The sequence below is a fragment of the Chenopodium album genome, chromosome 14 (genome assembly GCF_948465745.1).
Source record: "Chenopodium album chromosome 14, dcCheAlbu1.1, whole genome shotgun sequence".
NCBI lineage: Eukaryota > Viridiplantae > Streptophyta > Magnoliopsida > Caryophyllales > Amaranthaceae > Chenopodium > Chenopodium album.
In genome coordinates, this window is record NC_137847.1 from 6,347,519 (window position 1) to 6,370,763 (window position 23,245).

General features: G+C 33.0%; 2 protein-coding genes and 1 pseudogene across 2 annotated transcripts; 2 read left to right on the forward strand and 1 right to left on the reverse strand.

The window, feature by feature from the left end:
- Positions 1 to 3,260: 3,260 nt before the first annotated feature.
- On the forward strand, positions 3,261 to 7,330 carry LOC145577666 (uncharacterized). Its single transcript, XM_081635142.1, has 4 exons — positions 3,261 to 3,264; positions 3,512 to 4,413; positions 5,260 to 5,927; positions 6,451 to 7,330. The coding sequence occupies exons 1-4, from the start codon at positions 3,261 to 3,263 to the stop codon at positions 7,328 to 7,330; spliced, it is 2,454 nt and encodes an 817-aa protein (XP_081491268.1).
- A 1,285-nt stretch (positions 7,331 to 8,615) lies between these two features.
- Positions 8,616 to 9,626, forward strand: LOC145578726 (EG45-like domain containing protein). The gene is made up of 3 exons (XM_081636028.1): positions 8,616 to 8,760; positions 9,093 to 9,369; positions 9,472 to 9,626. Exons 1-3 carry the CDS (start codon positions 8,655 to 8,657, stop codon positions 9,476 to 9,478), a joined length of 390 nt encoding a protein of 129 aa, XP_081492154.1. The 5' UTR covers positions 8,616 to 8,654; the 3' UTR covers positions 9,479 to 9,626.
- A 9,312-nt stretch (positions 9,627 to 18,938) lies between these two features.
- On the reverse strand, positions 18,939 to 20,972 carry LOC145578727 (RING-H2 finger protein ATL13 pseudogene; annotated as a pseudogene).
- Between the last annotated feature and the right edge of the window lie 2,273 nt (positions 20,973 to 23,245).

A 23,245-nucleotide genomic window follows, 5' to 3' on the forward strand; every position in this document is an offset into this window, starting at 1 on the left:
TTGACTAGTAGAATCATGAAAAGGTTGTCTAACATGTTTTCTTAATTGACAAGAGACGCAAAAATCGGAGTTATGCTCCTTATTACAATCAATGTAATTGTTACTCCTAAGAAAACTTATAGAACTAGCACCGGGGTGTCCCAAGCGACTATGCCAAGTTGTTGGAGAAGTGACCATGAGTGTTGATGCAAGACATGAGGATGGTAAGGTGTTGTTGGTGACATGGTAAAGGTCTCCCGAACTATTACATCTCGTTATTATCCTCCCCGTTCGAAGGTCCTTCACAGAAAAACCATAAGGGTCAAATTCAATAGAAACTAAATTATCAGAGGTAAATTTACGGACTGAAATTAAGTTTTTAATGATTTGAGGGGCTAATAAAACATCACGAAGTGTTAATTTGTTGTTAGGGAGTGTGGTGTGACCATAACCTGCGATTGGAATGCGGTGACCATTACCTACTAAAATATTATTATTAGTGCTCAAATTAAACAAGGGCATGAGAGTACCTGAATTATGAGTCATGTGCGAGGTAGCACCCGAGTCCATATACCATCCATTGTCGGTGTTTGCAAGAGTCATGGAAGAATAAGCAGAGCCCAATTCAGTTGGAGTATATAGTTGGCCGTATTGAGGTGGCCCAGCCACGTAGGCCTGCTGGGGTGGGCTTCGGTTGGTTTGGCTAGATGGGGCAACTGATCTGGGCTGCCCAATTATGCCTTGGGCCGTAGGGTATGGGCAGGGGGGTACGGCCCAGTAACCAGGCTGATTGGGCCAAGGGGTTGGGCTGGCCCACTGAGGTTGATAAGGCTGCTGACTTGAGCCTTGTTGTTGCTGCTGGGACAAATTTGGTTGCTTCGTCGAGTTGCCTCCTCGACCTCTGCCACGTCCTTTCCCACCGGCCTTGCCACTTGTACGTCCCCCATGACCACCACCAGAGCCACGGCCACCAGTGCCGCGGCCACCATTGGAAGGGGGTTGCTGCGATTGACCATAACCTTGAGAAGATGCCGAATCTTGATGAGCAATAAAGGAAGATTGCTGCGATTGGCTTTGATCATTGGCTCGACGAGAAGAAGTCGAGACTTGGCAGTGTTGAAAGAGGGCAAGGGATCGGTTTGTTGTATCATTGTCGCCACCGTATCGAAGTCAGTGTTAGTGAGGCCAGACACTAGACGGATTACCATCTTTTGCTCCGAGACGGGTTGATCAATATTAGCCAATTGATCGGATATGCTCTTGAGCTGTTGACAATATGCAGTAACATTGGGAAAATTGCTAAGGTGCAGCAAATTAAATTGATTTTCAAGATAAACGGCCCTAGTGTTTTTGTTATCTTGAAAAATTTCTTTAATGCGATCCCAAATTTGTTGAGCAGTTGATTTTCTTGACAAGATCGTTTCAAGAAGGTCGGTGGAGATAGTGCCGTATATCCATTGCTTGACTATTGCATCAAGACGCTCCCACAAAGAGTTCGAGATATCGGTAGGACGGGATACGGTGGAGTCAATGTGATCTAACACATTGTAGGCGCAAGCATGGTTCTCAAAAAGCTCAACCCAATTAGAATATTTGACCTTCTCATAATCAAGAACTAGAGGAATTGCATTTTTAATGTTGTTCACCGCCAAGGCAGGGTGAAACTCCGGCGTATGTGGTGGCGGAGGTGGTGGAGGAGTGGCTTCATCTTCCTTGGCCATGAGGCTTCAATGTAGCAGTGAACCCAAACAAAAAGTTAATAAAAGCAAAAAGCAATAAAGTTGGAGACCGAAATCTGTGAAAGAACAGAGAGCAAAGCGAAGGTAGTGCAGAAGCTTGATAAAGGCAAGGTCCCAATAAAAACAAATAAACCAATAAAATTGGAAAAAATAAAAAATTGAGATCTAAAACCTAAGCTGTGATACCATGTTAGATTTCGGAAAAACTCCTCAATCTGGAGTGTGTACCATTGATCAAATATATAGAGTTTACATAGCTAGGCCTAATTACGTTAGGAAACCTAGACACGATAAACATACAAAATATACATTTAATATATCCTAATCTGCGACAAATATTATCCTAAATATAATATCTATCAAGCTTAAATGACGATAGATGACGCAACGAAATGAAATGAAATGAAATGAAGAATACAAGCCAAAGAGATTAATACGAAGTACTAATCATTTATATTTTATAAGGCGAATAAATTTTGTTGTCCTGGCCCTTAACATAAATGACGACTACCGGACTAGTATTAAATATATGTAAAGTCGTCTTACTATGTTGTCGATCAAACACAGATCTTACACAAAAGTAATTTAAACAAGAACAGCGTACAAAATTAAAAAGAGTACTCCGTATGTTACAATGATACTCAACTATCATATTATACTCATTTTTCCCCTCCAAAAACCAAAAAAAAAAAAAAAAAAAATTAAAATACTTTTGGAAAAAATGTATAATTTTCTGAATTTCCATACGACTCAAACTCAATTGTACAAGTATAAATAAACCTCTATATCCAAAGTAGAATCTCAACTTAATTTCGTACCTAGCAAACTTTTTATATATATTATTTGTCATTTATTTTATCACTTTTTCATTCAATATTATTGCTTTCTAGTTTAGTAATTGATGCATAAAATAACAATTTTAAGAGCTATTGAATAACCTTAGAACGAATATTAGGGAATGGACTGATGGAGTAATCATTAGGTCTAATGTATTGGAGAAGATATCAATTAATGGAGTAAATTGATATATTTTCCTTGGTTATCTTTTACGTATAATAATATCTTTGACTTGTATCATTGTAATCTTCCTAATTAGTTAGACATATATTCCTTGCTAGCTATAAATAATAACCCCTCATAAGGATATTATTATTTTCCTTAGTTAGTTTATTCCTTGCACATATTTAGACTATAGCTAGCTTGTAATATATATAGTTGACGTTACTTTTGAATATAATTACCATTTATTCCTTCTTACATGGTATTAGAGCAGGAAGATTCAAACTCTTGATTTTTTTTCCTCCACGCTTCCATGTCTTCCAATATAATCCCAAATGAGGTTGAACCATCATCTCCTCTCATTATTGTTAACCTTACCAATGTTCTCAAACTCACAAACGTAAACTATCTTTCCTGGAAACTCTAAATAGAAGCCATCCTTGTTGGTCATGGGCTCTTCAAATTTCTTAACGGTTCCCACCCAGCACCCCCACCAACAATTACCAAATATCTTGTATCTTCTCCAAACCCAGCCCATGCTACATGGGTTAGACAAGACAAATTGGTGTTCGGTGCCTTTCTTGGCACTCTTGAATCCAACATTTCTCCTCTCGTCTCCAGAGCCACAACAACTAAGGAGGCATGGGACATTCTAGCACACACTTTTGCTCGCCATACTAGAGGCCATGCCAAGCTACTCAAAGCAAACCTGAAATCCATTACAAAAGGAACACAAAGCATTACGGAGTACATGAATACTATACGTGTTTGTGCCGACTAACTTGCTGTATTAGGTGAGCCTTATAGGCCGGATGATTTGATTGAACGGGTGCTTGAGGGCCTTCAAGATTCCAACTATCAATCGGTAATAGATGCAACAAATAATCGTGATACCTTGATTTCCTTTGATGAACTACATGAAAAACTGCTTATCAAAGAGGTTAGTTTACGTACAAATACAACCCCCACCCCGCTACCCGCTTCGGCTCATGCTACCACTACTCGTCACTTTACCTCACATTCCTCAAATCCACCATCAAATGATACTCTTAATCGTCCCACTTACCATCAAAACAAGTCTGGACAAAATTATAAGAAAACCCATACCAATGACAAGCCTAATGGGCAAGGGTATAAAGGGAGGTGCCAATGGTGTCATGCTCATGGACACTCACTATACCGCTGTCATAGTTTCCAACAGAAATTCCCATCTGCCAAACCTACTCTCCCACCCAATTCTAAACCTCCACCTCCTCCTCAAGCCCATGTCGCCACGGCTACCAATAATGGTGCACCATCCTCTTGGCTCTTGGACACGGGTGCTACTCATCATGTCACACATGACATGTCCAATTTTGCTCTGCATCACCCATACGATGGCAATGAGGAGATTGTCATAGGTAATGGAACTGGAGTGCCTATCACTCATATAGGTTCTCTTTCTCTTCCCATTAACTCTTCTAAAACTATTCATCTTTCTAATGTTCTATGTGCTCCGAATATGACCTGCAATATTATTTTTTCACTTTTCCAATTGTATCTAGACAATAATCTTCTCATAGAATTCTCATCCGATTATTTTCTTTTGAAGGACCAACTCACGGGGGCACCTCTTATGAAGGGTCCAACTAAACAAGAAGTTTATGAGTGGCCATCTCCATCAACTATTTTAGCACTCTCTACTATCAAAACTCCGGTAATAAATTGGCATCATAGACTTGGCCATCCATACATTTTTATCTATATTTAAGCACATTATTTCAGATTTTAATTTTAATGTCTCTAGTTCTTTATCCTTCAATTGTAATGCTTGCCAATGCAATAAAACTCATAAACTTCCATTTGCTCAATCTACTTTCGTTTCCCACTCTCCTCTTGACATTGTCTACACTGATTTATGGACCTCTCTGGTTAACTCGCTTAATGGATTCAAATACTATGTCATTTTCATTGGTCATTTTACCAAGTATTTATGGTTTTATCCCCTCAAAAATAAGTCTAACACTAAACCAGTTTTTAATCGTTTCAAAGCCTTGGTTGAGAAATACTTTGATAAATCAATTAAGGTTTTATATTCGGACAATGGGAGGAATATGAAGCTCTAAAATCCTTCTTAAATATTGATGGAGTATCCCATCTCACATCACCCCCACACACTCCCGAACACAATGGTTTTGCCGAACGACGTCATCGTCACATAGTTGAAATGAGACTATCTCTCTTATCTCATGCACAATTACCACTCTCATTTTGGTCCTATGCTTTTTCAACTGCTTCTTACTTAATAAATAGGCTACCAACTCCAACCCTTTCAAATAAATCCCAGTATCATTGTTTGTTCGGGTCTCCACCCAATTATCTCAAGTTGCATAGTTTTGGTTGTCTATGTTATCTATGGTTAAAACCATACACATCTCATAAATTAGATCCAAAATCAAGACCTTGCATATTTATTGGCTACTCAAAAACACAAAGTGCATATCATTTTTTAGATCCTATCAATAATCGTGTTTTTACATCTCGTCATGTTCGATTTATTCAGAATGAGCTTTCCCACTCTCAGCTTATGAAAATGCTCTCACCTACTACCACTTCAAGTCCAGACTCTTGGTGTTCAATCTCGTTGCCTATTTTACAAAATCCCATTCACATGCCAATGCATGACCATCAAGATTCTTCTGGCCCAAGTCCACTAACACTAACTCCATCTAATTCCACTCATACCAACTCCCATCCTACACATGTCTCTAGCCCACTTGATACTACCCAACACTCACCCATTACCCCACTGCCCAACACTACTCTAAATAGCCCCACCTCTTCTACCCACTCTATAACTCAAGCCCAACCCATTCCCCCACTACCCACACTGCACCTACCATCTAATCCTACACCCTCACTTATAAATCCTCTACAAAACCCACCTCTACCTCTTTCACCTACGCCTAACACAAACTCAAATACCCAAATAACTACCCACCCAACCCAAGGGATCATCACGAGATCCCAAAACAACATTTTTAAACCCAATAAAAAGTACGTAAACAACACCTCTGTTCATTCTAAGCCAGAGGTACCCAACACTGTAAAACAAGGTTTACAAGACCCATTATGGAGGAAAGCTATGGAGGAGAAACTTGCTTCTCTTCATAATCTTGGTACTTGGGATCTAACATCTCCGGATATATATGGTTCGCAACATTGTCAAGTGTAAGTGGGTTTTCCACATAAAATACAAAAAGAATGGTTCAATTGAACGGTACAAAGCTCGTTTGGCTGCAAAGGGTTTCCAACAACGCCCTGGCATTGATTATACAGAGACTTTTAGTCCGGTTGTTAAACCGGCTATTATTCGCACCCTTCTCAGTTTAACAATTTCTCAAAATTGGCATCTCCGCCAACTCGACATTAATAATGCGTTTTTATAGGGAACACTACATGAAGAGGTTTATATGTCCCAACCTCCGGGCTTTATTGATGTTAATTTTCCAACTCACGTTTGCAAGCTCAAAAAAGCTATATATGGTCTCAAATAATCCCCACGGGCTTGGTACACTGAGTTAGCAAATTATTTGATTAGTAGAGGGTTCAAACGATGTGTTTTGGATGCATCACTATTTATCCTTGATCATGCTACTACACCTATATACCTTATTGTTTATGTCGATGACATTATTGTAACCGGGCCCAATGCTACTAATTTAAATATGTTTCTCAAAGACTTTTCTAACAGGTTCTCCTTGAAGGATTTAGGTGAACTCTCGTACTTCCTTGGTGTTGAGGTCATGCCTTCTTCTCATGGTCTATTTCTCAGTCAACGTCGATATATTATTGATCTTCTTGATCCCATGGGTATGCTTGACACCAAACTGGCACCCACTCCTATGATCACCACACAACATTTGACCACCAACTCGGGTGTTGTCTTAGAAGAACCGAAGGATTATAGAACAGCTGTTGGAGGTCTCCAATATCTTACTCTCACCCGGCCAGATGTTGCATACACAGTTAACAAGCTCTCCCAATTTATGCATCTGCCCACCTCGGATCATTGGTTAGCTCTTAAACGTCTTATGAGATACTTAAGTGGTACACTTGATAAAGGGGTTGACATATATCGTGATTCACCACCTACTTTGCATGCCTTTTTCGATGCGGATTGGGCAGGGGATAAGGATGACTACACATCAACAATGGGTCATGTTGTCTTCCTTGAGCGCAATCCTATTATTTGGTACTCTAAGAAACAAAAGTCATTGGCTTGTTCGTATACTGAGGCTGAGTATAGGTCCGTTGCCACTACTACTGCTGAAATTATGTGGGTTCAAAATTTGCTCACCGAACTAGGTGTTAAGATCACTCACACTCCGGTGATTTACTGTGATAATCTTAGTGCCACTTATCTTAGTGCTAATCCAGTTTTTCATTCAAAGATGAAGCATTTGGCAGTTGCATTTTATTTCATCCGTGAGCAGGTACAAAATGAGACATTACGTGTGGTACATGTTTCCACCGGTGATCAGCTCGCTGATTTCCTCACTAAACCATTATCTCGACCACGGCTCGACGTTCTCTTGACCAAGATCGGACTATCTAATTGTCGTCCATCTTGAGGGGGCATATTGGAGAAGATATCAATTAATGGAGTAAATTGATATATTTTCCTTAGTTATCTTTTACGTATAATAATATCTTTGACTTGTATCATTGTAATCTTCCTAATTAGTTAGCCATATATTCCTTGTTAGCTGTAAATAATAGCCCCTCATAAGGATATTATTATTTTCCTTAGTTTATTCCTTGCACATATTTAGACTATAGCTTGTAATATATATAGTTAACGTTACTTTTGAATATAATTACCATTCATTCCTTCTTACCAAACGTTCATGCATAACCTTATAATTAAATAAGACTTGAGAATTGTAGAACCTGAACTAATCAAGCAATCAATCAAAATAGAAAATAAAGCTGTTGTAAAAAAAGAAAAAAAAAAAGCAAGAGATGAGGTACGTAGCTCATTAGATTGTTTGGTAATAGAGAGAAATGAAGTCCCCAAACTGTATTGTGTTCCTCTGAGGAGCACTATCGTGGAAAAAATCCTTTATGAAATTTCATGCATGTAATTTCAAATCTATACTAATAGATTAAAAGACGTTTCTAGAACGATTATGTGCCACGTAAAATCCTTTTTATTATTGCGCCACGTCATCTAGTTCAACTTATCATTTTGCTACATCACCACTCAATCAACGCTAATCATTAGGCCACATCACTCAATCAACCATGAGGATTTGAACACCCAACCTCTTATAATGATGATTATTTAAACTATCTCAGCCAATCATCAACTATATATGTTATAAATATAAAAAGAAATGTATATAATTGCATATCAAAAGATCTAATAAAAAAAAAAGACACTATAAATATCAAATACATATAATCACAAGGAATAATTAAAGTAGCAACTTGTTGTAACACCCGACCTACATACTAGTTTACTTTTAAAAAACTGAATATCGGACAAATGGCGCTTAATTGGGTCAATGAACGAAACTTAGGCAAATTAAAATCCCTCGTGATTTTAATTCTTAATTATTTGATTGTCATAATCGTGTTGATCCATATAATATAATCTAAAGAAAACCAAATCCGATCTATATGTTGTTATATTAAATAGTGACTCTTTAGGTTGAATTTACAGAAATTTCTATTGCGTGTAAATCTTTTCCAAGTTCTTAAAGTCATAATTATACAGCAAGTCAAATATGAAAAATCAAGATGCGTACATAGACCATTTATCTCTCTAGTCTTTACTAGACCTCTATAAGTACATGGTAAATGTTGCTCCTATTTTTCATGCAACTCTTCATATTATAAGTATATCCTATAAAACTTATTGTTGATAAGTAATAAATTTTCATTGGATTGAAGATGGCTTCTCTTGTACATTCCATGATCGTCGTAGTCATTTTTGCATCTTTTGCATCAGTGGCAATTGCCATTCCCGGAACTGCCACGTTTTACACTACATACGTTCGTAAGTACTTTAAATATTCATTCATCTTTAACTACGTACGTGCTTCGGTGCATCTTAATATCATATACTTTCGTCGTCCTATACTAATTTCAACAACATTATTAGTCCATATATATAAATAGACGTACGTGTTATGTTACGTGGACTAATAATAGTTAGAATTACGAAATTGAATTACAATATTTGCTTTAGGAAATATATATATGGGAGTGACAACTACATGTAATTGGCTCACTTGATTGAATTAAACATGTATAACCTTATCATATGACAACATATATGTAGCAATTATTATGAAATTTCCTTTATTTATCTATAGATTTGTTTTGTAGCTTCATCATGTTATGGATTTGAAAACCAAGGAACGATGATAGCAGCCGCAAGTGCAGACATCTTCCAAAATAGGGCAGCTTGTGGTAGGATGTACCGTGTCACTTGTACTAGTGGCACCAACCAAGGCGTACCTCAACCTTGTCGAGGTGGTAGTGTTACCGTTAAAGTTGTAGACCTTTGCCCCGGTTGCTCAGCAAACGGCCTTGATCTCTCCATAGAAGCTTTTTCCGTGATTGCTGACCCTAACGCCGGTAGAATTAACATCGACTTCACCCCGTAAGTCAATAACCACTTTAGTAGTGTACGTACTAATAATACTATAAATTGTATCATTGCAATTAATATAAACTCATTAATGACCATTTATCCTGATTATAGGGTCTAAACTATGAAGGATTGATTGTCGAAGAACTACCAATAAAGAGAAGGATGGCAAATTATGTTATTCTTCGTACTACTTACAAGTTAGCAAATAAAACAATACGTACTTGGATGTATATATGTACTTCCTAAGCCAAATCCTTGGTTTGTTTGTACGTAATATTTGTTATTGCTATTAAGATGAATGAAAGCTTAAACTTTGGATTGATTATCTTCATTGAACCCTACAATTTTTACTTGACCGGAGCAAATAAAACTAGTAGCATTATATATGTTGCAATCGAGATTACAATTATAGATGAACCATTAGAGATAATTACATAATTATGGTTTTGTTAAGATTCTAATGTGCTACCTCGCACCAATTTAATCTGTTGAGCATAACAATAATTGACTTTCTTATTTTATGGCACGTTAATGATGATGGGATTATTGTTTACTTGTACGTAATACTAAGGGCATGTTCTCATCGACTGAAATAAGCTGAATTGAACTGAACTGAGCTGAACTGAACTGAACTGGACTTATTAGAGCTGAACTGAACTGAACTGAAATGAATATTTTATGAGCGAAGGAAATTAGGAGCTGAACTGAACTGAACTGAACTTATTAGAGCTTAACTGAACTGAACCAAAAATAATCTGATGAGAACAGGGCCTACGTGTAGTGGGAATTTGTTCATAGTTTTTCTAGGCATCAATGTGAGAATAATTTTATATTATGTTTTTTACATTTTATAAAAGGGGTGAAAAAGTGGTTCCAATATGAGACAAAGAGGGTTTTTCTTTAAAAAAAAAAAAAAAAAAAAAAAAAAAAAAAAAAAAAAAAAAAAAAAAAGTGAGGCAAAGTGTTGGTTACAAGTAAACTTAAATCGCCATTCAAAGAAAAAAAAAGAGTAAACTTAAATGGTTTTATTATAAATAAAAAAAAATTGAGATATCTAATCGGAATGAAAGGAGTATTATCTCTCATAATAATGTGATAAAATACTTAACGTTAAATTAATGTCACTGTTAGTGGATCAATTCAACCAAAAGGTTAAACTGATGGTTGTAATTATATATGCCTAAACCCAAGAGTAGGCAGCTATACCCACACCCCCTTCTAAACGGTGCGTTTATACCCAGCTACCTCCATTATCTACAGACTACACCCACCAAAATCACAAGATTTCATAAAATCAACGAGATTGCTCAGAAAGTCGCAAGTAATGATCCGACAATGATTTCTCCCAAAACTACTCCCACTGCTTTGCCTCAGTAACCTGATTGACGTTGGGATACATGTTTCTCTCCTCCGACGTCGGGGTACTTTGAAGCCGCTATCGCCGGCAGTGACAGAGATGAATGATGTCTGCTGACTTAAAAGTGTGTAATTTGATTTTCTAGTTACCAGGCATTTCCATAAGAACTTCAATCACGTCAAACCTTGTCGATATTTCCCATGAACCTTTGTCCCTCTACAATTTTCTATCTCTAAATACTCTCTCTTTCTAATTAAATGTTATCATAAGCATAACTACTTTATTTTTCTTTCCCATTATCAAGAAAGAGGATATTTGTATTGATTCTCAAATGAAAATAATTAAGTACTATAGTACATTTTTTAATTCTATTGTAAATGTTCATTTTAGATGAACTCTATGTTCATTTGTAAAAGGATTAAATATAGTAAATAAAATTAAAGACAAATTATCGATTTAATTCATATAGTTAAAGCATCAATTATCAATAAATATTACTTTTTTTTTTCAATTACAAATGTTACTCTGGTGAGTTTTGGATAGTATATTTAATCTATCATAAATATTCAATTTAAATTAAAATCATTTTGTTCATTTATAAAAACAATAATAATATTCGAATTATAATTACTAAAATTAAAGACAAGTTGTCAATTTGTTTATGGAATTGATTATATCAATTGATATTACATATTTCGTTAATTAATATAGTTATTCAATAAAATTTGGCTAGTAAAGTTTATATATTATAAATGTTCATTTTAGATAAGATTCATGTTCATTTCTAGAAGGAATAACAATAAAATCATGATAAATAAAATTAAAGGCAATTTATCAATTTGATTTATTGAATTGAAGCATAAATAAATTATCAATTATTACTACTTATTTTGCAAATTAAAAGTTTATATTTGTTATTCGGTAGATTTTGGGATAGTAATTTAATCCATCCTAAATGATCATTTTAAATGATGTTCATTTATGTTCATCTATTAAGAAAATGTTCAATCAAATTTGATACATGCTTATTCTCTTTACATTATCACATGTTCATTTTCATATTGAAAGATATTAATTTAAAATTTAATATTTGTTCATTATCGTATTAAAAGATATTCATTTATTTGCAATCTATTATAAATGTTCATTTTAGATGAACTCTATGTTCATTTGTACATGTTCATTAGTTTAACAACATTTATTATCAGTTTAAAAAGATGTTTGTTAATTTTAATACGAAATACATGTTTTTTATAACACTGGATTATAATTAGTTATAAAGTGGTAAAAATAGTAGTATGTTTAATTTATTTAAATTGTTCAGTTACACATATAATATGTTCATTTAGATGTATCGTTACGTTCATTTTCCTAGAGAGTTAACTGCTCATTTCTATTAAATCATATGAACATTTTTAATTTATAAAATAAATTCATCGCTTTTTACTCCTTATTTTACAATCAGCCACACGATATAGCTACCCGCACGTAAACACGTTATAAAGAGTAGTGTTTTATAATATGTAGCACAAAAAGTCCACCTAATTTGATTGGAGTAATGATGCGACATCTCTAATTAGAGATCCAAAAACACAATAACATACTCATTTTAAAATTTCAGTTTAATGAATGGTTTATATGCAATTATGCATTGTAATAATAATACTTTGTATACGAAGCATTATGAACATGCTCATTTTAAGAGCATATTTGTAAATTTTAGAAGCTACATATGTTTATTTCCAAGGTCACTAGTTGAAAATATATATATGGTGGTTTGAGCTTTACTCATTTCTTTTTCTCTTCTCCTCATCAATCCCCTAATCTGCAGCCACTTTGTTTGATGCAAGTCACGCAACTTCAACTCCTGTTGTTGCCTCGTCATCGTCATCATCGCCGCCACAACAACAATAATTAAAAATCATCATCGTTACAATCTTTTTGCAAATCTTCCATCCAACCAATAAAATTAAGGAATTTTGGCTTAAGAACATGTTTTATACTCTATTACTCCCCCTCACATCTTTGGGCTTGAAATGTGGATGCAACACAGGCCCATCCATACCTGATGCAAATTAATTCCACTTTGAAGGAGGGGCAGATGAGATTCGAACCGGTGACCTTTGTGTCACGCTGGCTCTGATACCATGTTAATGGATCAACTCAACCAAAAGCTTAAACTGATGGTTGAGGCTTAGGTTATACTCTATCAGTCACTTTTTCTAAATTAGATTGATTTTTGTTCTTATATGGGTGAATACTTCTAGCAATTTACGGTAAATTTACGTGATGACATAGACTTGCTATACCTTAAAACAATTAGTCAAAATCTTTTTGTTTGTTAATAATTTTAAATCGAGATATCCTAAAACTAGTTTTGGACTTTTGGGTCCATACACATTAGTCTCATACAATGACTATTCACATGCGAGATGATGAACATAGAATTGGGCTGAAATCATTGCAAACATTCCTCTGCGTCTTGGCCAAGCAAAATCACAACTGTTACCAACTTGCCACATTGCAACAGATGTGTGCAGTGATCACGAATGACAAATCGATACAAACGATATTTAGAATGTGTTCTATTCACCTGATTTTTACTTATCTGAACTTATTAACCCTTATTAGAACTTATTTTAGATATAAATTAAACTTGGTAGCCCTGATTAACCCTTATCACAACTTATCTGAACTTATTTTTCCTGAACTTATCTTATCTGAACTTATTAACCCTTATCTGAACTTATTAACCCTGAAATACGTGGAAATAAGGTGAACAGAATAGGGCCTTAATTTTATTTTATTTTATTTTATTTTTTTTGAGTAAAACAAGGCCTTAATATTGTATCACTTCCAAGGCAAATACTTTAACCAACTAAAATAATAATTATGGAGTACGAAAGTAGTTTGTATTACCAAGTGATAAATATATATCTATGTGAGGTCGAATAACATCATATTTCCTAATTTGGCTAGATGCATTCATAAAATATTAAAGCACTATATCTATAACCAAGAATACGTTACGTAAACAGCCAACTAAATAAATGAAAAAACTTCCAATCTAATCATATGGAATCAATCAATAACTTAATACTAAAACAGACATTGAGAGTAACACATGTCACATTCTGGTGCTGTTTTTTCCCTCCAAAACTTCCCTTCTATTTTTAACCTTTTTTTTTTGTTAATATTTAATTCTATAATAATATCATTCAAAATCTTTTATACTATCTTTATGACAAATATATATATTCTTTTTTATTTGGGGTTCATAATTATTCTATATACATTTACCTAAACAATGATTTCAACTCCTTTTTAACTATCTTTTGAATGAGTATTATTAGATTTGCCAAAAAAGTAATAATTAATTGATTCGTATAATAGATGTTATAGAACTAACTTTAAACAATCACTTAATTTTTTTTTTTTAAATACCTTAACTAGCTAATATTTTATTTCAATTTCAATTTAATATAACTATATATTTAAGTTTATTACAATTTTGTTTCTGAAATTTTACTCCTATACGTACATATTATCACAAATTAAGGATTTATAGAGTATAGTACAGGTGTATAGTTATAATATAAAAGTTGTGTTTGACAAATGAGTTTTTAGATATAAAAAGGTGATATAGTATTTGTAATTTTGTGTATGTTTGCACTTTTGCTAATAGTTTTACCAAAGAATTTAGTTTTTTTTTTTTTTTTGACAAAGTAGATTTTAGTTTGTTATTTGATTGATTTTTTATGTTTATTAAAAATGCATTTATTAATAAGTATTTACTAATATGACCACTAGATTTGATCAAACCAATTCCCGCCTAAAAAGTTCTTGGGTTTGGACAGCCTAAAAAAATCCATTTTTAGATAATTTTTTGCTTTGCCTATTAATATAAATTATGACATTATAATTTCTATACATTTGATTTGTATGTTTTATCAAATTTTGTTTGTTGGATATAATTAATTTTCTTACAAAAATTAGACTTATCCCGTGCATGGCACGGGCCTTAAGCTAGTGATTTACAATAAGTGACCTGATTATATTCATTTTCCTTGGTCATTAAAGATTATAATGGATTAATGGAGCAGTAGGTCTTAGCTGCAACACGTCTTATAATCTGAACATTTAGTAAAAAAAATATGAACACATAAATAAAATGAACATTCAGTAATAAAAAATGAACACGTACATAAATGAATCATTAGTACTAAAAAGTGAAGATGTTTATAAAAAAAAATGATCACTTAGTATATTAAAAATGAATAACATTATCCTATAATCATATCATTGTTGAACCAGGACCTTAAAAATGAATATTTAGTAAAAAAAATTATAGACACTTAAAAAAATGAACATTTCGTAACAAAAAAAAATGAACATGTAATATAAATATGGAAAAAGACATAAAAAAAATGAACATTTAGCATGTTAAAAATGAACATTTATCATATAATCATAGAATAGCTTACCATACCTAATAAAATGAACGTTTCATAAAAATATATGAACACATTAAATAAATTGAACATCAAGTATAAAAATGAACACGTAAAATTATGAACACGTCAAAAGAAATTATGAACATTTAGTATATTAAAAATGAACATGATTTTCATATAAATAGGTTCAATTTCATTGTATACAATTATTAATGAAAAATAAAGGTTCCTTAAAATTTTTATACATAGGAACAATCATTTTTTATTTACTAAATGTTCATTTTTAGTGTACTAAATATTCATTTTGTATTAAATGTTCAAATTTAAAGTACAACGTGGTCAGTGTTATTTACAGAAATTAAACACAAATTTGTTGTAATTATTTTACACTTAAAATTTGAATATCCACCTTAAATTTAATCTTAATTCATCATAATAACAATAATTATCGGTCTAATAGCATGATAAATTGGGAATTACAAGTGCAAAATTGATAGATTTCATTAATTTTATAACATTCACATGTGTGTGTGTGTTAAATATATATATATATATATATATATATATATATATATATATATATATATATATATATATATATATATATATATATATTAAAAAAAAATAAAAAAGACCTCAAAATTACCTACTAATTCAGACCGCGACAATGATGACGATGATAGAGATTGCTACAGCGGTGACAAAATTGGAAATTGCTCAAAGTAGAAGAACAAAGAAGTTTAATGATTGAAGGAAAGTGATGTAAGAAAGAAATTTAATTAACCTTTAAGGAAAGTAAAAACAAAAAAGAGGAGAGAGAAAATTTTGAGATGAGATTATAACAGAGGAGAGAGAAAATTAACATGTATGTAAGAAAGAAGAAGAAAAAGTTAAGATATAAAGAAAGGGAAAAAAAAACATATGTTCATTTTGAAGCACTGCATGTTCATATATATGGTTGTTGCAGCTTTTACCTTAGCTGCACTAGTATGTAGCTAAGAATTTGTGTTAATGGACAAAAGTAATATACGAGTAATCTTTTAGAAAACAAAAAATTAAAGTAGTACTCGTGATTAAAATCATTTGCTCAAACTGGTCCAGAATATTAGTTAACGGACCTTTTTTTTTTTTTTTTTTTTATGTTGGGCTATTCAGCTGTTCTGTACCATGGACCAGCCCATTCCACTGCCTTCTTTGAGCATGAGTCAAGCAAGCCCACGTGGAAGGCCAGCAGGTCTCGTGCAATCGTGCTCTAGCTGGTCGTACCTAGAACAGATCAAGAGAAATATGTACCATGCTTTGCTCGTACCGATCTTTCATAAACGGAACGCATACATGACCCGCCCCATATTTCTAGGCCACCTAGCGGGCACCGATTCTAAGTTTTTTATAATTTCTTTTTTTTTTTTTGGAAAAAAAAAAAGTGAATTAACGTGTTGATCAACACACTATACTCATATCAAATCTCAAAACTAATATTCATGCACGACCCATAACCCAGTGTTAGGGTCTGTTCACTTCAACTTAATTTCATTTCAGTTCAGTTCAGATCCAATTAGTTTAGTTCAGTTTACTTTCTAATTTCCTTCTCTCGTAAAATATTCATTTCAGCTTTGTTCAGTTTAGTTCTAATCAGCTCAATTTAGTTCAATTTACCTCAGTTCAATAAATGTGAACAAGCCCTTACAATGTACTATCTCGTGATTCTAAATGTTTATGGCCATAATACTCTAGAAAGCACTTGGTCACCAACTTACTAGCTAATTTCTGTTCATAATTCCATATATTATGGCGATAGTTATGGAAGAATAGAGTTCATAAAACAAGTTTATATCAGATGTTACGTGATACATAAATATCATATACCATTTATATGACATTGAGGGACGTACGAAGGAGACGGGGACGAAAGGAGTAAGAAAGGTTTTGGTTGGGCATATTGAATGCTCTTAACAGCCTGTAAAATGGACAGTAGTTATATATACAAATATTATAATTTAATGTCGCATTAATTTTATAACGTATAGTCATTTTTTTTTTGGATCCATCGATTGTGCCTTCTAAGCTTCGCTAAATCATTCATTTATTCATCTTTGATCTTGACTAATACCAAACTTACTAGTACACCCTTTATTAGCTTACCTTCAATACCAATCAATGTTGTTGTTGGATGTATTGTGAGCTTCATATGTAGCACAAAATATTTTTCAATACATTTGAATTAAGTGTGATAATGGTGAGTTTTGCTATTATTGTACATTTGCACGTGTCAAAAAGTTGATTCGATTGGTATGGTTGAATTGAATGCACCCATTTATTAAGATTTGGACAAGATCTTAGTTTAACCGGTAAATTACTCAGACTTGTAACTAATATATTCAACTTAAAATTATTCTTATCCATATATACAATATTAACAAATATAACCAACCGACTTCTAATATACGGAGTAATATTTTCTTAAATCATATCAGATCAACTCATTTGACAAGTCAATAAAGCTATAATAATAAATTGGATTTTTTTTTTTTGGTGTTTATCGATTATTTAAAGGTTTCTTTTTTGATAAAATGTAGTTAGTTCAATTATTCAAATGATCGATGGTCCATTATTCATAAGTACATAAGGCCATACGGGACAACCTCTCTAGTAGCATGATTATAATCTTTCAAGATTTAAGTTGTAGAAAGTTATACAAGGAAATGATCACTTTAGTAAAGGAGGTGATTTGTTAACTTCCTTTTCAAATTTAGGGGTAAATCTCTGATTTTCTTACCCTTATTTTTTAGGCAACACAGAGTACTTGAACCTCAAACTCTTATCAGTTGGGCTTCTGTTACAAACTACAAAATCCATTAATCTCTGTTTGTTTGAATATTATAAATAGGCAATGCAATATGGGGCCCACTGGCCCAAAGTACATAAATTCCAAAACTGACTTAATTATACACTTATTGCAGAAATTTCCCTATCATCATTCAATGTACTTGTTTTTGAATTTTTCCTACTACAAATTTTTTTTTCTTATGTATTTTGAAAATACTTCTTGTATTTATTTGATAATGAAGTAATGAATCAATAATCAATATTAATAGTCTAATAAAAAAAGGCTATCCTATAACACTTGTTCTTAAGGAAAAACCCCGTTGTTGAATCAATTTGACCATTGTGCAGTGAATGCACAAATTCTTGATAAAGGCGGACAATTAGAATATTGATAGGAAAAGTCTTATAACACAGATTTTCTTAGTAGTAATTGTCAATTATAGTTGGTAAATCACATAGTAGTTGGCATTACTACTACTAAGATACTAGATTTTGAGGGGTAGACATTTATACTAACATAGGTGATGATGTCTTTGCTTAATCTACTACTTGTACTTTCATTAGATCAATATATAGAAGATTATAGATGTTTTAAATGAGGATATAATAAAAACATAACAACTATTTTAAATAAATTAACAAATATATTACGGAGTACGTATATATTATTCTGAATTTTTCAACAAGATATAAAACTTATTTCTAGTAAATTGAGGGTACGGCCACACCCTCCATGTACCACACCCACCCTGGATGCGCCAGTATGTTAGTTGTACTTTCACTGTAAAACTAATGCTACAAGAATTCTACAAGCATTATTTTTAAAGATTAGACATTTGGCAGTACTTATAATATTGTACTCAGTATTAATTTATCAGAAACAAGCCTGGTTAAATGTTAATACAAAAATAATTCTTACATTATGCAAATGCGTGCAACTAATTAATAAGGCAAAGAAAATATGCATAGAGAAAGAAAAGGAATCTCGAAGCAAAAAAAATAATCAACTTTATGTATACTGCAAAATGAACATTCCAATCTATTCCTTCTCACTTAAAAAAAGGTGTTTAGTTTACCAATCACATGCACAAAAATTTGTATATCATACCAATTCCAATTCTTTTTTTTTTTTTTTTTTTTTAAATCACCACTCTAGTTTTCATGTCCAAAATCTAAAAACTAAAAATAAAAATATTAGAAATGTAGAATATAGAGATTTACCTTTGAAAAACAAGAAGGAAGTGAAAATTACACTAAATATTGGATGAGAAAGAGGAAGAATGATTATGAACAATCTTGTTTTGTCTTCCCATAAGCCACAACAATGTTCTTCTTGTAGATGAGGATGTTGTAGTTGGATTTGCTAATGAATCAACACTATGACAACTTTGAGTTTCTTCATCAATCCCTAATTCACTCACATCAATCTCAAACTCCGAAGTCGTCCTCCTCGATGATCGATCGATCTCATTCAAATTACCACTTCGTGGATTCCCATGATTCCCGTTCATGTTCCCTAATTTCTTATTTTTTTCACCACTACCTCTTAACCAAATCTTCGAAAATGAAAAACTCTCCTTCTTAATACTACCACTACTACTCCCAGCATTATTATTGTTACTATTATTCCCATGAAGGTCAAGTGTTCGGAATGCCTCGATCCCATTGAATTCTCTCCTTGAATCACACCCATACTCCGACATTGCGCCTCTATACGCAACTTTATTAGCACCACCACCCTTGTTCTTATTGCGACTAGTACTTGCCTTCTTCGCCGGTGTTCGTATTGGTACTTGTAACGACGTCGTTTCATCCATCACATAAGCAAATGATCCCATTGAATAACACCTCCTTGATCCCAAATTATTACTCCCACTACTATTGTTGTTGTTGTTTTGATCATTATTACTATTATTAGTAACAACATTGTCACTACTTCCTTCACCTCCTTCTACATTTCTAAACTTCCCCAACTTAACCGTAACGATCTTATCATCTTTTTTCGCAGCAATGTCATCTGTATTTTCATGCGATTTTACTAAATCACTCCGATTCGACCCGAACTCATCCCGATTCAACCCCGAGCCGACCACCTCCCTCTCCAGCTCCCTGGAGCTCTCGACGGTGTTACTCCCCGATTCAAGCACACAAACGACAGGCGAGAGCGAAAACCCTTGGGGGGAATTCGTCGTTGGAGCCCCGAAATCCTGCAGCAAGCTCGCCCGACAGAGCGGGCAAGTCGAGTGAGAAAGAAGCCATGTATCAATGCAGTCGACATGAAAAGCGTGGCTGCATTTGGGCAAAAGACGAAGCTTATCGTCTGGCTCAAACTCACACAAACAAACGGCACAATCAAAAGGCTCTTTTAAGCCGATAATTGCTTTGTACTGAAAAACAGGGAGTGTATCAATATAAGATTGGTCAACCCCAGCATCATGTAAATGAAATAGTTGTTGTAATTGGCCTTGAAGAGCTGTCACACTTTCTGCAAATTCATCTGGGTTTCTTTGATTTGGCCTTAATAGAAATCTAACAACAAGGTGTAATAACCCAGATACAAAAAATATTATTGCTAGGATAATTATGATTAGGATTATACTTGGACTGATTTTGCTGTCCAAGTTTAAGCTTGGTGCCTGGATGTTTTGGTGGGGTGGTAGTGGCGAATGCGGCAGTGGCGGAGCTAGCATCTTTAATGGTTGTTGCAATGGAGGATTATCCATCGCTTTTAGTTTATTTTAACTAATATGGATTTTTTTTTTTTAAAAAAAAAATAATAATAACCCAGATTTTGTAAGAACTCTAGTATGAATAAAGAAGAAAATGTGGGGATTATTTTTGTGGAGGAGAGAGAAAATGAAGGATCTGCAAGTCAAAGGGGGGAGAGAGATGGTGATGTAAGTGGGTATGAAGCAATAAATGAGAAACAGAGGGGTAAGAATTTGAAATTGAAAGCAATGAAATAAATTGAATCTACTACCAAAAGAGAGGAGAGAGAAGGGGGTAATTAATTACGTAATAAAAGATCTGATTAATTTTGAAAAATAAAAAATTGGAGAGTTATAAATAATTGAAAATGAGGAAGAAAAGACAGGGGAGAAATTAAATGAGGAAAGAAGGTGGGTTATAATTTTTATTTACTACGTAATTTAAATTGTATTTTGGGGGGAAGAGAATGGAAAGATTATGACTTTTTTGTATTTTTTTCACCAAACGTGAGAGATAGGTTGACTTGAACAGTGGCCAACATTTGGGCATCATATTCGATGCTTCATTAATTCATTACTTACAAAATAGATAAAATAATTACTCATTGTATTTTTACTGTATTTACTCCATATTTGCTAGGGTATTGTTGTACATAACCCTTCGGATTACATATAAACCTTAAATATACTTTTGAAAATTGTAAAAAATAAGAAATTCATAACAAAAATACGGGCAAATCAGCATAATTAGTGTGTTTTTGTAGAGTATATTTAAACAATAATTTTATAGAGTATATTTGATACTTATATGCAATCCTAAGGGCTATACATAGCATTTTCCTTACTTTTATTTCACTCCGTAATTTTTACTTCCTCCATCCCTTAACTACGTGACTATTTCTCTTTATTATGTGAGTAATAAATGTTAGAATTAGGAACGTAGTTAAGGCATGGAGGGAGTATGATATAAGGACACATTATCTCCATTTGCATTACATATGTTATAATGTTAATTGTTAATGCGTAACTTATACCATTAATATCTTTAATTATTCAAAAAAAAAAAAAAATAGATTGAATAATATTATGAAATCTCACATAAGTCCATTGGATCTAAGTTATGAGTAACAAACTAATTAAATAATTTGAGAGTCTTGTTATTCTTAATTCACCTAATTTCGTAACTTTATTATTGAGTACTCAATATTTTGAGATCGCATTTAGGAAAAAAAAAATAGTATTAATAAAAGTGAAGTTTTAAAGAGTTGACAAAAAGAAGTGATTAGGAAAGAAGTGAGGGTGAAATGAACGTTACGGAAATTGTGATATGTGTTTGACGACTTTTTAAATTATGGCAGTTTATATTGTAGTGTACTTTAATTTGTTCGCACTCTTTTAGTATTTTTAGCATTTCGTATCAAATCCGATAGAAATGGATTTTTCATTTGCACGGTGACAAATGATTGTATGGAAAGTCAACGCTTTTCATCTTTAGTGTATCATAAAAAAAGTGTGGAAATGTAAACTTGTAATATTAATGTCAAATAAAAAACAAATAAGGTCTAATACATTAATTACTCTCCACCCCTTCCAAATAAAATAAAAGATAAAATAAATAAAAACTGTTTTGATTAATTATAAATTCATATGTCATTTTTTAATACACAGTAAATTCGTAATTAATCTATTCATAAAGCTTACCTTGGGGCCTTAGCAAATACTTGAGCTAAGGCGTTATTGTGCTCTTTTGTCTTATTATTCATTAACTTAAAGTGTTTTGTATATACCATTTCATCTAAATAGATGATATAAGTAAATTGCATGGTTTTCTTTCCTAATAATTATAAGGATAAAAAAAAAATACCATTAAATCAAGCTAATCCATATCATTATAGTTCGTATAGACCGTATGTAAAATAAGAATTTTTAACAACCACAAATCGATCTCCCATATTTGGCAAATTACAATCACAAATCTTTGTAACAAGTTTAATTTAATTACTATCTTGAGCTATTTTTTTGGCAACTAAATGTGTAAACATTATCCAAATTGAAAAGGAAAAAAGCTTTTAACTTTAGGCAAAGTACAAGTAGCAAAATGGGGGTCAAATTCCACAAAAACCACATAAAAATGGTAGTGGACTTAGATATGAGTGTAGTAAGCCAAGGGAAAGGCCTACATAAAAGAAGGTTCTGTGCTTGTTGATGTCTCCTTAGTGGCACATTTGGACATTGGCTTTTGTGGCCTTTGGAAAAGTGAGGATTCATTATTATATACCTTTCCAATGATCTCATGATTTGCGTCCAAATAGATTCAAGCTTCGAGAATAATGAAGTTTTTGATTAAGTCTTCTAATTTGTCAACGATTTGCCTAATGTTCAACCTAATTAACAACTTTTAAGGCAGGTTTTCACAAGTTTCACCTGCTCAAGATATGATTTTGTTTAATTTTGTCTTAATGTGTCAAACTAGTAGTTTAGATTTGATTTAAGTCAAATAATGAAACACTACTCTCTTTATTTTATATTATACATGCTAT